The following is a 16,101-nucleotide window of genomic DNA, read 5'->3' on the forward strand; positions in this document are numbered from 1 at the left end:
AATGGAGATAGACATAAAGATAGAGATAGAAATTGAAGCAGACAGAAAAGGGGAGGATAAGAGGCAAAGGGAGGAAAGAAGAGACAGAGAGGAGGGAAGATGGGATGGTGAGAGACAGAGAGAGCAAGATGCAGAGATGGGGAAAGAAGGGAGGGGAAGAAAGAGACAGAAAGGGAGAGAGTAGGGAGGGAGGGGAAGAGGGAGATAGAAAGAGAGAGTAGGGAGGGAAAGAGAGACAGAAAGGGGGAGAGTAGGGAGGGAGGGGAAGAGAGATAACAAAGAAGAGCAGACATACAGGTAACCACTGACACAGGGAGAAACAGATTGCATTGCAAGAGAAGCCCCAGAGAATGAGAGCCAGTGCCCAGGCTGCTCCTTCCTCCCAGGGGCTGCTCACCAGAGGGCCCTTCAGCTACAGGCCATGTCCTCCCTGAACGACAGAGTTGGGAGTCCAGGGGCCATGCCCAGCAGATCTGTGCACCCCCCTTCTCAACCCCACTGAAGGCACCAGGACCCTGAGTTTCCCTCACCAGCCGCCCAAGCCCTGGTGTGTTCCCTGCTAGCCGGACAGGTGGGAGGGAGAGTGGCTGGAACCTGGAGGATCCACACAGGTGCACAGGAGGCCTCTCGGGTACAGGATGAGTGGGGGAAAGAGAAGGGAGCAGGCCGGGGGCAGCCCATCACTTTCCAGCACTGATCTCTGAGGAGTCCAGTTCTAATTTGAACGTGGCTTCCAGATTATTATACAGGTGGTTTTTTAAATTAGGTTATCTTTAAAATACACACACACACACACACACACACACACACATACTAGAGGCCTATTGCACAAATTCATACACAGGTGGGGTCCCTCAACCTGGCTGGCAATTGGGGCCAGTCAGGGTTGTCTCACTCAGTCCCTATTGGGGCCATCAGGGCAGGCTGGCCAGGGTGAGGGACCCCAGGAGGTTGGCTGGCCTTGGGAGGTTGGTTGTGGGAGTACATTGACCACCAGGAGGCAGCTCCTGCGTCAAGCGTCTGCCCCCAGGTGGTCAGTGTGTGTCATAGCGACTGATTGGTTGTTGAGTCATTGGGTCACTTAGGCTTTATATAATATATATGTGTGTATTATATATCCTATATAATAAAAGGCTAATATGCAAATTGACCAAATGGCAGAACGACAGGTCTCTATGGCATGCACTGACCACCAGGAGGCAGACACTCCATGCAGGAGCTGCCCCTTGGTGGTCAGTGCACTCCAACAGGGGGAGCTCTGCTCAGCCAGAAGCCAGGATTATGGCTGGTGAGTGCAGCGGCGATGGCAGGAGCCTCTTCTGTCTCTGTGGCAGCACTAGGAGATGTCCGACTGACAGCTTAGGCCTGCTCTCCATGGACTCCCAGTCTGTGAAAGGGCACAGGCTGGACTGAGGGACACCCCCCTTCCAGGGCACGAATTTCGTGTGTATATAATATTTATTGATTTTAGGGAGGAAGGGAGAGGGAGAGAGAGAGATAGAAACATCAATGATGAGAAAGAATCATTGATTGGCTGTCTTCTGTATACCCCCCGCTGGGGATTAAGCCCACAACTTGGGCATGTGTCCTGACTAGGAATCGAACTGTGACCTCCTGGTTCATAGGTCGACCACTAAGCCTCACCAGCTGGGTTATTATGCAGGTTTATTCAACAAGGTCAGAAGAGTGGATGTGTTTTCTTTACAGTCTATTAGTTCCACATGTAGCTTTTGGCACAGAGTTTGAGCTGTCCCTTGCACTCATCCCCAAAGGAGCCCCCAAGGTTAGGCCCAGCCTGAGTGGGGCTGGGAGCTTACCCCGCTGTCTTCATCTGACACCACAAGAGCAGCGCATCCTTGGCAGAGCGTGTCTCTCTGTTGTCCTCCGTCTCGATTTTGATTACCTGAATCTGTGAGGATACAAAGCTCAGCTTTGGGGACCTGGAGGGCTTGAAGCTGAGAAATCCACCCCCACCCTATTGCCAGGGAGAGTAGTGGGTAACTGCAGGTGGAGGCAGGGTGGGGGTTCAGAAATGGGCCGGGCCATCCACAACGGGGTGTGGGGCAGAGGTGGATTAGGGTCTCAGTTTCCAGGGGTGCTGCCATCCTTGGTGTCTGGGCCGCTTCCCTGACTCCAGCCATCATCATTTCCACCTGAGCTAGTGCAGTGGCCTCCATGCTGGTCTCCCCACCCCGCCCCTCAGTCTGTTCTTCAGGTGACAGAGGGGCCCTGTGAACAGCCCAGTGAGACCACGTGCCCCTATCCTCAAACGTGGCTCCAGCTCACTCTGCATAAAAATAAGAGTCTCACAATCTCCTCTCAGTATGTCTCTGACCTCATCCTCAGCAGCTCGCTCTCCTCCAGAGACCTCTGTCCTGTCACTAACTCACCAGTGTCCTCCCTCCCCAGGGCCTCTGCCCTGGCTGTCCCTTTTGCCTGGGACAACCTTCCCCCAGGTCCCCACAGGCTCCACCGCCTCCTTGAGGTCTATGGTCCTCTCAGTGAGGACTTGACCCACCACCTGATTTTAAATCTCTATTTGTATACCCAAATTGCACATCCCCCTTCCCTGCCTTATGCCTTAGCATTTATCATTATCTGTACCTTTTATCTCTTCATCTGGTTCATTGTCTCCCCTTTATGGTCTGAATTGTGTTGTTGTCCATCCCCCCTCCTCCCAAATTCATAAGTTGGAGCCCTAACCCCCAATGTGACTGTATTAGGAGAGAGGGCCTCAGAGAGTTAGTTAAGGTTAAGTGAGATCTAAGGGTGGCGCCCTAATGTAATATGAATGGTGTCCTTACAGAAGAGGAAGAGCCCTGGCCAGTGTGGCTCAGTGGGTTGGAGCGCCATCCCTCATACCAAAAGGATTCAGGTCCGATTCCTGTGGGGGTCCCACAGAAGGCAACCGATTGATGTTTGCACCTCTCTCTCTCTCTCTCTCTCTCTCTCTCTCTCTCTCTCTCTCTCTCTCTTTCTCTCTCTCTCTCTCTCTCTCCACCTCCCCCTCCCCCTCTCTCTATAATCAAAAAGCATTTCTCAGGTATGTATTAAAGAAAGAAGAGGCCGAAACCAGTTTGGCTCAGTGAATAGAGCGTCGGTCTGCGGACTGAAAGGTCCCAGGTTCGATTTCAGTCAAGGACATGTACATTGGTTGCAGGCACATCCCTGGTGAGGGGTGTGCAGGAGGCAGCTGGTCGATGTTTCTCTCTCATTGATGTTTATAGCTCTCTATCCTTCTCCCTTCCTCTCTGTAAAAAAATCAATAAAATATTTTTTTTTAAAGAAGAAGAAAAAAAAAGAAAGAAGAGGAAGAGACCTTAGGGACATGCAGAGTAAAGATCACGCGAGGACACAGCGAGAGAGGCTTCGGGAGAAACCCAAAGGGCTGCACCTTGATGTTGAACTTTATAAGGAAATTAATTTCCGTTGTCTAAGCCCCCGTCTGGGGCGTTTTGTTACAGTGCCCTAGTGACTGAGTGCTCCCCGCCCTGTGAGAGTTCCAGGACCACAGGGCGTTCATGACCTGGAGGACCCAGAATAAGAGCAGGTCCAAGAAACGTAGGAGGGTCCTCGACACTTGGGCCCGAGACTTGAGAGCTGCGTTTGGCATTTAGGTACAACATAGAGAAATAGATAGCCAAGCCCTGGCACCCCCAATCCAATGGTCTCATTCCCTCACTCTGCACTGACATCCATACCTGTCTCCAGCTTTCACCATTTTTCTGAGCTCCATTCCCAGTATCCAGTGGATTCACAAGTGCCTCCCACTAATGTCCCCTGACCCTGATGACCACCATTCCCCCAAGTGGCCTCAGCGTCTCTCCCAAACCTGATCTTTCTCCCGGGCCTGATCAGTGTGGCTCCACTCTCCTCCAGTCCTCAGGCCAGAGCCTTGGGCCTAGACCTGAACAGCTCCCCATCCTTCCCATTCCCCTATGGCATGCCCACTCCCCCAACACCCTCTCCCCCCCGCTTCTTTCCTACCGGCCCTCCTTTTCACCTGTCTATGCCCCACCCCCAGCCCTCCAGACTCTACCTGGACTCCCGGCACCCAACTTTGGTGACCACCCAATCAAGAGGGATCCTTCTAGATCTGACTATGCCCCTCCTCTTGATAAAACTCTCCAATCTCTCCCCATATCAGATAGAATAAAAGCCAAACTGCTTAGCAGAGATCGCCTGGGCCTGGCAGGCCCTCTGATATCATCTCCTCCGTCACCTCTGGCCTCTATTCTCTAGCCATTCTGGTCTCTCTGTGCTTCCATCATGCCACCTCAGGGCCTGTGCCTCTGCCGTGTCCCCAATCTGGATGTGTTCTCCCTTCAATTTCATGTCGTTCAGCAAAGAGCTTCCAGAGAGCCCTTCTCTGATCTCCCCGTCTGAAATATCAGTGCCATCAACTTAACGTTTTATATCCTTTTCTGACTCATAATCTCTTCTACATAGCTCTTTTTACTCCTCTGCCTAGAACTGGCACTTTCCCCATACACCCCTTGTTTATATTTTTATAGGTTTGTTTGTTGTTCATCCACAAAAGCAAAAAATCTACCTATTCTGTTTCTGAACTGGAGTAAAATTGTCAGAATCTGAATTCCAGCTGCACTACCCAGCTGTGTGACCTTGAGCCTATCACTTCAACTCTTGGGCTTGTGTCCTCACTAGTAAGATGGAATGGTAAATACTACTTAGTTTAGGGGGTTGTTGTACGTGTTAAATGCCACATGCTTGGAATGGTGACTGGAACACAGCAAAAAATATAAAAATGGGGATCATAGTGATGCTGATGATAATGATTTTTCTTTTTAATCCTCACCTCAGGGTATTTTTCCATTGATTTTTAGAGAAAGTGGAAGAGAGGGAAAGGCTGAGAGTAACATTGATGTGAGAGAAACCATGGATTTTGTTGCCTCCTGCGTGAGCCCCTGCCAGGGAGGACCCTGCACCGGAGGTACATGCCCGCCACCAGAATTGAATCCACTGAACAAAACCGGTTTCGGCTTTATCATTATTTTCATTCCACCCCCTGGAACAGGGTTGCTGGAGCATATTAGAATATTTTGGAGTGAATGAATGAATGAATGAATGGTTGAGTGGATGGGGGACGCCCTCCGAAGGCCCCACCTGAGGGGCCGGCTGAGCAGGGGACACTAGGGGATCACCTGGAAGCGCAGGATGATGGTCCAGACCAGGCCCAGGGTCAGCCGGTGGTTGCCGTCCACGATGTCGTGCGAGCCCACGTTCTCCAGGTGCACGCGCTGCTCCTTCAGGAACTGCAGGGCCTTGTCCACGTTCTCCAGCGAGTGGATCCTCATGCGGCCGCGTGTGGGCCGTGGCTAGGGCGGGGGATGGGGAGCATTGGGAGATGGAGGACCAGACCTAGCACCCCTGCCCCCGGCCCCACCTCTCCAGCATGTCAGCCCCAGAGTCACACCTTGGATACCCAGGCCCAGACCACCTCCGTCGGCCGCATCGAAGACCAAAGACCCGGTCCTAAAGAACCCCTCCCCTGGTCAGTGGGGGAAGAAGGGAGGGAGGGGACATCTGTGATACTTTCAACAATAAAGTTTTTTAAAAAAAGAATTCCTCTCCTTCCCACAGCCAGACCCTTTCAAGAGCCAGTTCCCTCCCTGGCTGATTCCAGTCCCGGTCCCCCTTCTACCAAAGCTACACCTCCCAGCTGATAACCACACTTCCTAACGCTGACCTCCGCCCGGCCTGTAGCCCGCCCATCGGACTACCGCCCAACAGAGATAGCCTTACTGTCCGTCCACACTGTCCTCCACGTTTGGCCTCTGGTTCCACAGCCACACCCTTTCCGCACCCGCTGGAGGCCCCCCCATTCCTGTGAAGCCCCGCCCCACCCAGACTCTCCCTAGTTTATAGCTCCTTTCCTTCCGAAGGCATTTGTTTCTGTCCTATAGCCATGCCCCTCAGGACTTGGAGCTCCAGGCTCTGGCCTGGAATGATCTCTAGCTCTATCAGAACCCATCCTTCGGAAGCCCCGTCCAAGCCCAGAAATACAACCGCAACCCACACACCAAGCCGCACTCATACAAGAGTTCTGTGGGGCCCCCCGACTCCCCCGACCAAAGCATCCCCTTCCCAGGGCAGCCACACTCTCATCCACAGACCCCTCAACAGAGTCCTGCTGTGTTATAGCCATTGCCCCTGCTGCTGCACTGCCCGTTCCACCAGAGCCCCACCCAGGCCCAGGCCCAGGCCCCCCAACCACCGCCTTCACCTTCACCAGAACCCTCCGCTCCAAGACACGCCTGCAGGTGCCCCACAATCAAGCCCGGCCCCTGAGCCACAGCCCCGCCGCCCGGCTCAGGCCCCTCACCAGCCTGCACCTTCCTGGAGCTCCACCATCCCTCAGGCAGGCCGCAGCCCTAGCCCAGCCAGAGACCCAGGCCAGCGCCCACCCCCAGCCCCCAGCTCCCGGCCCCCTCACCAGCTGCTCCCCGGACAGCACTTCCAGGAGTCTCGTGAGCACGAAGCCGTCCCGGAGGTCGGCATAGAGGTCCCCGATGTGGCAGCCGGCGCGGGCGAGGTGAGAGTTCACCCACTTGGTGAAAGTTTTCTTCTGCACGGCTTCCCGCTCATCTGAAGGACAGGCTCTGATGAGCCCCAGTCTCCCCAGGAACTCCCCTTCCAGCTTCACCCAGGGCCCCTCCGCCCACTGTCCAGGCCCAGCTCTCGAAAACGATAAGGTCTTTGCCAGCTCCTCCTGCCTGGGCCTCCTTCCCCTCTCTCTGCTGCCCACCTGAAGACAGCCTTTGTCTTTTCAAGTTTTCCTGAAATCCCTCTCCCTTCCTCTGAAATAAATAAAAATATATATATATTTTTTAAAAGCCCAGCCCGCCTGGCTCAGTGGTTGAGCATTGACCTATGAAGCAGGAGGTCACGGTTCCATTCCTGGTCAGGGCACGTGTCCTGGTTGTGGACTCGGATCCCCAGTCTGGGGCATGCAGGAGGCAGCTGATCAGTGATTCTCGCTCAGCATTGATGTTTCTGTCTCTCTCTCCCTCTCCCTTCCTCTCTGAAATCAATAAAAATATGTGTAAAGCTTTCCTGAGATATCACATCCACAACAAGCCTTCTCTGTTGTCTATCCCAGCTGGCTCTGTTCATTCGTTCAATAAATATCTGAGCATCTGCCATGTGTCCCCACTGTCCTAGGCTCTGAAGAAGGCAGTGTCCTCTGTCACAGAGCTCAGGGAAGTTGGGGCACAGTAATATACTAGGGCGCCATGGAGGTGCCCCTGGGGGAGGGACAAGATGAGGAATATCTCAGGCTGCTCTCTGGAGGTGGTGGTGGTGGGGGGTAGGTGGTCAGAGAGGACAAGAATGGCAGCCAGGAGACCAGGGAGGTGACTGGGGAAGGGACTCAGGAGAGAGAGGTCAAAGCTGGAGGAGGGCGGAACTGTGGGAATGGGAGAAGAGGGCATATTGGAGTTATTTAGAGATGAAAAAGTAAAACCTGGCAACTGATGGGCTATGGGGAATGAAGAGGAAGGGCTATGCTACTCTGAAAGCTCCCTGAGGGCAGGAACCCGCCTGCCACTCCCTAGCAACTGCATTGCCAGCTCCAGGCTGCATATCCCACATCCTTAGGGTGAGGAATAGGAGGGCGACTACTGAGGAAAGAGTGAAGAAACAAAATGGAGTCTTCATAGCCAAGCTAGCAGCATTACTTAAATTAGGATGGGCTGAAACATGAGAACAGATTTTATTTTACTTTAGCCTGAGGACTTAACTTTGGAACTTTTCAATTGTGCATCAATGCCTAGAAATAGACATAAGTCCGATAGAGAACCTTCCAAAGAATTTAGGAAAGAATGCTCATAAGAAGAACTTAGGGGGGAATGTTCATGCGTCCAGACACTTGATCCCTGGAAGGTCACCTGCTCAGACCAATCCAGAAGCTAGGAAGGCAGGACTGACTTTCCTCAAGAATGTACCTTTTGCCAAGACCGGTTTGGCTCAATGGATAGAGCGTTGGCTTGGGGACTGAAAGGTCCCGTGATTCCGGTCAAAGGCATGTACCTTGGTTGCGGGCATGTTCCCAGTAGGGGGTGTGCAAGAGGCAGCTGATCGATGTCTATCTCTCATCGATGTTTCTAACTCTCTGTCTCTCTCCTTTCTTCTCTGTACAAAATCAATAAAATATATTAAAAAAAAAAAAAAGAATGTACCTTTTACTCAACTTTCCTCTTTCCTTTGGATCACTGGGTCCTAGTAGTGTTGCCAGAATTGCAAGTCTTAAGATCCTTGAATAAAACTTTGACATTGAATTTTAGCAAGGCCTCCTGATCCATTTACACTCAGATGACACTAACAATGGGAGGGGAGGGGGAGAATGTGTGCAACTTCTGCCTCTTGTGCTTACAAAGAAAGGATTTAGGAGTCTTACTCCTTAAATAACTGCGTTAGTATGAGCTACACATATTATAAAATTCACTCTGTTATTTATTTATTTATTTATTTTTAAGAATATGTTTTTTAAAAATATATATATTTTATTGATTTTGTACAGAGAGGAAGGGAGAGAGAGAGTTAGAAACATTGATGAGAGAGTCATTGATCAGCTGCCTCTTGCACACCCCCTACTGGGGATATGCCCGCAACCAAGGTACATGCCCTTGACCGGAATCGAACCCGAGACCTTTCAGTTCCCAAGCCGACGCTCTATCCATTGAGCCAAACTGGTTTCGGCTAAAATTCACTCTTTTAAAGTGTAACTTTAAAGTGTGGTTTTTAGCATATTCACAAAGTTGTGCAACCATCACCACTGTCTAATATCAGAATATTTTCAACACCCCAGGAAGAGACCCTGTAACCATTAGCAGTCACTGCCCATTCACCCTTCTCTCAGCACTAGGTACCACTAATCCATTTTCTCTGTTCTGGACACGTTATATAAATGGAACCACACAATAGATGGTCTTTTGTGTGTCTGGCTTCTTTTACTGAGCATAATGTTTTCAAGGTTTGTTGATGTTGTCACATGTATTAATACTTTATTCCTCTTTCAGGCCAAATAATCATACGTGTGTGGGTATACTACATTTTACTTATGTATTCCTCAGTTTGGGACAGGGTTGTTTCCACTCTTTGGTGATGATGACTAATGCTGCTATGAACATTCAGGTGCAAGTTTCCTGTGGGCACGTTTTCAGTTTATCTTGAGTACATACCTGGGAGTGGACTGGCTGCGTAATCTACCTTCACTCTTTTTCTTTTTTCTTTTTAATACATTTTTATTGTTCATATTATTACAAATGTTCCTTTCTTCCCCCCCCCCCCCCAGTTGCTCTCCTCCACCAGGTTCCCACCCCACCCTCTGCCCTTTCCCCACCCCCCATTGTCCTCATCCATAGGTGCACAGTTTATGTTCAGTCTCTTCCCACATCCCCCTCTCCCCTTTCCCCCAAGAATCGTCAGTTCACTCCCCTTCCATACCTCTGATTCTATTATATTCAACAGTTAATATTGTTCATCAGATTTTTTTTTATTTCCTTGGTTTTTAGATTCACTTGTTGATAGTTAAGTATTTGTTATTCATTACCTTCACTCTTTTGAGGAACTGCCAAACCATTTTCCAAAGTGCCTGCGCCATTATATTAATACATTCCCACCTGCAGTGTACGAGGGTTCCAGTTTCCTCACATCCTCACCATGGCTTGTTATTGCCTAGGTTTTATTGTTGTTGTTGTTGTCGTTGTTGCCCTCCTAGTGGGTATGAAATGGTGCCTCAATATGGTTTTGATTGGCACTTCCCCAATGATCAATGATGTTGAGCATCTTTTCACATACTTGTTGGCCATTTGTATTCCTTTGAAGAAATATCCATGCAAAGCTTTGCCCATTTTTAATTGGGTTATTTGTCTTTTTATCATCTGCGCTCCCTTTGCTACTTTCTGTGAATCTATAATAATTTCATAACTTGAAGTTTTATCAAAGAAGGAAACTGCTGCCTGACCTTCATCCCTCTTCCTCTGACTCCCACAGGCTTCAACACCAAGGCCCAGAGAGCAGAGTGGAAGAAGGAACTGGGGACCCACACTGGCTGCCTGGAACACGCTCTCGGCCAGCGCACTGCTCACCCAGGGACGATGCAGGAGGGGGAAAGGAGCTTCTAACTCCTTTAAGCCACTGTGTTGTGTGGGCCTCTTTGTTACAGCAGCTTAGCCTTTTAAGATCACATATGAGGAAGTGAGGACAGAAAAGACGCAGATGTGGGTGTTTGATTATTCTGCTTTTGAACGCTGATGCCTAGGCCCCAGCAGATTTGGCCGATGCTGATGCCAAAAGGGAACTTCAGTGCATCCCCGGAGTGATGCCAGAATGTGGCACTGGATTCAGCCTGCCCTATGACCAGCTGTGGCTTCCAGAGGTCATTGCTCCTCTCTGGGCCTCCAAATTCCCTTTTGCAAATGCCGGGTTTGGAAAAGATCAGGGTTCCTTTGTGGGTCCTGGGGACCCTGGGTGTTTGGGGACTCATGCTTGGAGGACAAGGATCCAAGAGAAGATTTTTTATTTTGTCATTTGACAAAATAAAGAAAATTAATAGGAACACATCCTGGACCACCTGGGTGGTGACTTCATAAAGGACCACGCAGTGAGAGTTCGGTTTTGTGATTACACTCTTATTACCATGGAGCTGAGCTGGCGTGTCCAGAACTGAAATGCCCGTGGGGACCAGGCAGATCTGAAATGGGAAAACGAGGCCCTCCTCAAAGGGTTCGGTGGCCACGCGGCCCCTTGTCTGGAGTCTTAAAGATGGTGGCCCAGTGCTGCCATACCATGTGACATCATGAGGAGCCAAAAATCTGTATTTTTTAAAGACAAAAACTCCCTGTTTTTAAATGTTGCCCAATTTGCGTTTTTATAAAACGCAGTGGGGGTGAAACCAAACATGTCCCCAGGGCACTGCCAACTAAGATGACACGGAATGTTTGCCACCAGGCCATGTGTTTGGCTAGCGTGCAGGTGTCTCCCATTGCCCTGCCAGTGTCCCCGCCACTTTCCTGCACCTGCTCTGTGCGGACTGTGTGAGTGGGTGCCCAGCCCTCAAAGGCCTCAGACGTTCTGTTGGATTTGGACAGCAGATGAGAGGAGAGAAGAAAGGCCAAGAAAGGCATTCCCTCCCTGTATGACCAGCTTCTGGCGGTGCCGGCTCCTCTCCTGCATCCCCTGCTCCTCCTGGAGAGGTCTCTCTCCATCTCACCACTGCCTGCCGAGACCCAGCCCCTGGGGTCTCCACTGACCACACCTCCGTAAATGGCCCTTCATTAAACTCTCCTGTTTTATCCCTTTGAGGGGCCATTGCTTCTTGCCAGGATCTAGCTGGCACGGGTACCTTTGGGCTGTCAAGACTCTGAGCCAGATCACAATTGTCCTACCTCTGCCATGTGCTCACATTGAGTTACCATTCCTACGCTCTTCTCCACTGTGTCAATCACCAATCACAAGTGAGATACATTTCCTTAGAATGAGGCTTCAATTTATTCATCTCTTTAATACACTGACACTTCCCTGGAGCAGAGGGAGAACTCCTCTATCCATTACTGGTTAAGGAGAAAGGATACAGAGAGACTTAATACATATGTGGTATGTTTTGATATTAGTCTGGAAATAATTAGGAAGCTGGAGAATACCAAGTATTGGTGGAAATGTGGGCCATCATAATTCTCATATCTGCTGGTGTGCGTTACAGACTGGGGCATCCATTCTGAAAACAACCAGTCCCATTAAACTATGGACACTCCCATGACCCGGCAATTCTTTCCCCTGTGTGTCCCCAAAACTTTTCTCACACTGGCTCATAGCATACAGAAAGATGTTCAATGAAGTGCTATGTGGGGATGGGGTGGCTGGAGACCACGGAGGAAGGGATGGGTCAAATATGCACCAAGGACTCCATGCACCAGTGAGAAGCAACAGATTAGATGCACACAGAGCCACATGAATGAGTCTTAAGACAAAGCTGAATGAGAAAATCATGCAAAAAAAATGCAGTCTAGAATATGACAAAATTTGGGTCAGTCAGCAAACCTGCACCCACAAACCCATACACATGGGCTCCCAGGTTGATTGACAAAGTGACATCGAAGTTCAGGAGGGAAAGGAAAGTCTTTTCAATAAGTGGAGCTGAGTCAATTGGATATCCATGCAGACAGGGGGACCTGCCCCCAACACACTGTACACAAGAATAATACATTTCCTTTGGGTTATAAATCTAAATGTGAAGGGAATACAACAAGGCTTTTGGAAGAAAACATCAAATAATATCTTCATGGTCTTAGAGTAGGCAAATATTTCTTAAAGAAGACATAAAATGTTAGCCATACAGAAGATAATTATTAAACATGTAAGTTAAAAAGTTCTGTTTATCAAAAGGCACTATTTAGCAAGTGAAAAGACGAGCCACAGAGAAGGGAGAAGATATTCACAATACATACATATGGCAAAGGACGTGGCCCCAGAATATTTACGAACTCCTGAAAAGCAGTCAGAAAAAGGCAGGAAAATAGGCACTTCCCAGGCTATCCAAATCGTCAGTAAACACATGGAAAGGTGTTCTTCCTCATTAGTTGTGATTAGTCATCAGTAAAATCCAAATTAAAGCCACACTAGAACGCACAGCTGCCGGAATGGCTGAAATTAAAGAGTGACCATAGCAAGGTGTGGTGGGTTGTATACTCATACACTGTTGAGGGGAATGTAAAATGCTACAAACTGGCAATGTTTGCACCAAAGTTAGATATACACCTATCCTAGGATCCAACAATGTCACTCCGTGTGGGTCTAAGCCATCCAGACATGAGAGCATGTGCCCACCAAAAACACGTCCTAGGAAGTTTGAAGCAGCAATAGCTTTACCTGTAATACTAGCAATTGCTAGTTTGCAACAGTCTGGTTTGTGAGAACCCTAACCAAAAAGCAACCCAAACGCTCATCCACAGGTCATTGGATAGGCTACGGCTTAGTCGCACTGTGGGACACTGCACAACGATGAAGGAGCGCCTACATGTACAGGCAGAAGTGGATGGATCTTACAAGCAGAGTGCTGAGGGGTTGAAGCCAGACACAAAACAGTGCATGCTGCATGATTCGTTTATATGGAGCTCAAAAACTAGCAAAAGGCATGTGCACTGCCAGAAGTGAGGACAGAATTTATTCTTGAGCTGCAGTGATAGAGAGGTGGCCAGCATGGGGCTTGTCTGGGCTGTCATATTCTGCATCCTTATCTGCCGGCTGGTTACAAGAGGGTGCTCGTTTGTGGAAATGCTGGACACTCGTGACTGATCAGCCTTTCTGTGTGCATGCCATACTTTAACAAAGAGTTAAAATATATGTCTACACACACACTAATTAGCCATGCACATTTTGAAAGATCTTCCACATGCGAAGGAAAGGATGTGCATTAAAAACTATTAGAATGGGTCCAGCCAGCATGGCTCAGTGATTGAGAGTCAACCTATGAACCAGGAGGTCACCATTTGATTCCTGGTCAGGGCACATGCTCGGGTTGTGGGCTCAATCCCCAGTGTGGGGCATGCAGGAGGCAGACAATCAAGGATTCTCTCTCATCCTTGATGTTTCTATCTCTCTCTCCCTCTCCCTTCCTCTCTGAAATCAGCAATAAAATATATATATTTTTAAAAATTATTAGAATGGTCGCCTCTGGGAGAAGGCCTTGGTGGGAGATATGGGAATAAAAGAGAGTAAATGAATGATAAAGAGGAGAGGGGCCTCAACGACAGTGGAGAGTGATGAAGGGAACTCTCTGAGCAACAGGTCCAGACAATGTTTTGCTTTCTTTTAAAATTTATTTTTATTATTGACACTGTTACAGATGTCCTCATTTCAGACAATTTCTTGAATGTCTTCATGCCATGCATGTTATGGAGGACTCTGCTCAAAGGTTTGGCCTTAGTTTGAATAGAGAAAAACTATGAGAGAAGCAGGCAAAGGGATGCAGATGAAAATGTATCCTAGAGTCAAGGTCACATTAGCATTTCACAGGACAGTAGTGTCACCAAGTTACTGTGAATGTGTATGTAACTGGTTTTGTGGTTTGGGTGTGGAGTCTGATATCATGTGTTTTAGTTGTAGAGAACTGTAAGCATAAGAGATAGAAACAGAATTATGTGTCTGTGTGCATTTAAGAAACTACAGTTACAATAATTTAAGTAGACACAGGAAGTGTATGAGAAATATTTTTTCTTAAAGGGGACCTCTACATTTCTCTAGACTAGATGCTGTCGGAGGCCCAGCCCTGATGTTCTGTGAGCCAATGATCCTAAGATTTGAAAGGTCCTTGATCTTCATGTTACCACATTCCACCTCTGCTTAAAACCTTACCACTGCTCCCTGGTGTCCTCACACCCTTCACTGGGGCCTACAAGACCCTTCAATATGTGGCTCCTACTGGCTCCTCTTCCATCATCATTTACTCACCATCTGAACCCTCCTCACTCAAGTCGCTTCCAACTTCTGGAGATCTTGCATATGCTGTTCCCTCTGTCTGGAATAATCTTGCACTCTCACTACTCAGAATTCACTACTCTTTGTCCTTTAGGCCTCAGTTTGTACATCTCCTCTTCCAGGAAGAAGCATTCTTTGACTTTCCAGACTGAAGCAGGCACCTCATTTGGGCTCCTACAGCCCCCGGGCTTCCCTTCACAGCCCTGTGCCTGTGCCTCCCCACCCCGGCCCCAACCCCTCCGGGTCATCACTATCTGGCTAGATCTAACTCTACCATTGGACTGGGAGCCCTGTAGGGGCAGGGCCAGAGCTGGTTCAGTCACCATTATGTCCCTCATATTGTCCAACAGAGGCCAGGCACAGAGTGGGCACTGAATAAATATTTTGTGGATGAAATAATAAGTCCTGAAATTCTAAGATGATTCGTTTTTAAGCTTCTAATAATCTAAAGGTATGATTTTAAGTTTTCATGAATAATATGTTTAGATCATTCTAGGTTCCAATATCAGAGGAAGTTGGCAATCCATGGCTTGAATTTGGTTCAAAGTTCTTTTTAATTGGGAAATTGCAGATAAACATCAAAGCTAGCAACTTTGGGCCTGCATTTCCCCATGGGGAGAGCTGGTGTCCAGGGCATTTTTTTGCTAGCTAACCACAGCCCCCAGTCCACTCACTCATCTATGTCACTTGCTTCCCCAGAGTTTGACATCCTATTCCACATAATTTTAATTCTAAAGCTCCAAAAATCATAGTATTGAAGATCCCAAGATTGTCAAATGCTGAGTTACTGAAATTCTAAGATTCTGACTTTAGGGTTTCAAGATTTTATGATTATAACAATATATATTTTATGTGTGTAACAGTCCACGTTTCTGAGACATTAACATCCCAAGGGTCAAAGGTGCTAAGGGTCTAATGCTTTAAAGCACATGTGTCAAACACAAGGCCCGCGGGCCAAATCCGTCCCGCCAGGCCTTTCAATGTGGCCCGCACCGCGCTGTCATCACTGCACTCCGCTGCGTTTCCATCACAATGACAGTTTATGACTGTTCAGTAAACCATTCGGCCCGCGATTTAGGCTGGATTTTAGATTTTGGCCCCTTCTCTGATTGAGTTCGACACCCCTACTTTAAAGGCTTACAATTTTGAAGTTACCCGTCTCTGAGGGTCTTTGCTTATAAAGTTTTAAGGCTGATGATTAAACTCTCCTGAGATCCTGAAGCCATGTGAAGACAGTCGTAAGGTTCAAGGGTCTACAACTCCGCAGGCCTAAGGTTCTAAGATTCTATAACTCTGTAATTCTCCGGGTTTTGTTTATTTTGTTCTAAAACATCAAGTAGGTGCCCAACAATCCCAGTTGTCCCCAAGGGCTTCAGTGCTAAAGCAGGAAGGTTTGGTCATTTATCTCAGCATTCTCAGGATTCACATTTCCATTCAGAAATTCTAAAGGGTTAGGATTATAGCCCTCTATGTATATTAGAGTTTAGATTTCTAAGGGTCTGAGGCCCTAAGAAGCCAATGATTAAAATTCCTAAGGTCTGTGACTATAAAATTTGTTTACAAGAGTCTCCTCCATTTCTAAAAGTCTCGGTTTCAAAGCATCTC

General features: G+C 48.4%; 1 protein-coding gene across 1 annotated transcript in view; it reads right to left on the reverse strand.

The window, feature by feature from the left end:
• Window positions 1-16,101, reverse strand: part of SPTBN4 (spectrin beta, non-erythrocytic 4) — a 78,515-nt gene that overhangs the window by 59,362 nt on the left and 3,052 nt on the right. Inside the window, exons 3-5 of the mRNA XM_036407984.2 lie at window positions 6,455-6,606; window positions 5,163-5,336; window positions 1,818-1,909 (exon numbers count right to left, since the gene is read on the reverse strand). Of these exons, the coding sequence (XP_036263877.1) occupies window positions 1,818-1,909; window positions 5,163-5,336; window positions 6,455-6,606 (418 nt within the window). The remainder of the gene's footprint in view (window positions 1-1,817; window positions 1,910-5,162; window positions 5,337-6,454; window positions 6,607-16,101) is intronic.

The sequence above is a fragment of the Pipistrellus kuhlii genome, unplaced genomic scaffold (assembly GCF_014108245.1).
Source record: "Pipistrellus kuhlii isolate mPipKuh1 unplaced genomic scaffold, mPipKuh1.p scaffold_m20_p_38, whole genome shotgun sequence".
Classification (NCBI taxonomy): Eukaryota; Metazoa; Chordata; class Mammalia; order Chiroptera; family Vespertilionidae; genus Pipistrellus; species Pipistrellus kuhlii.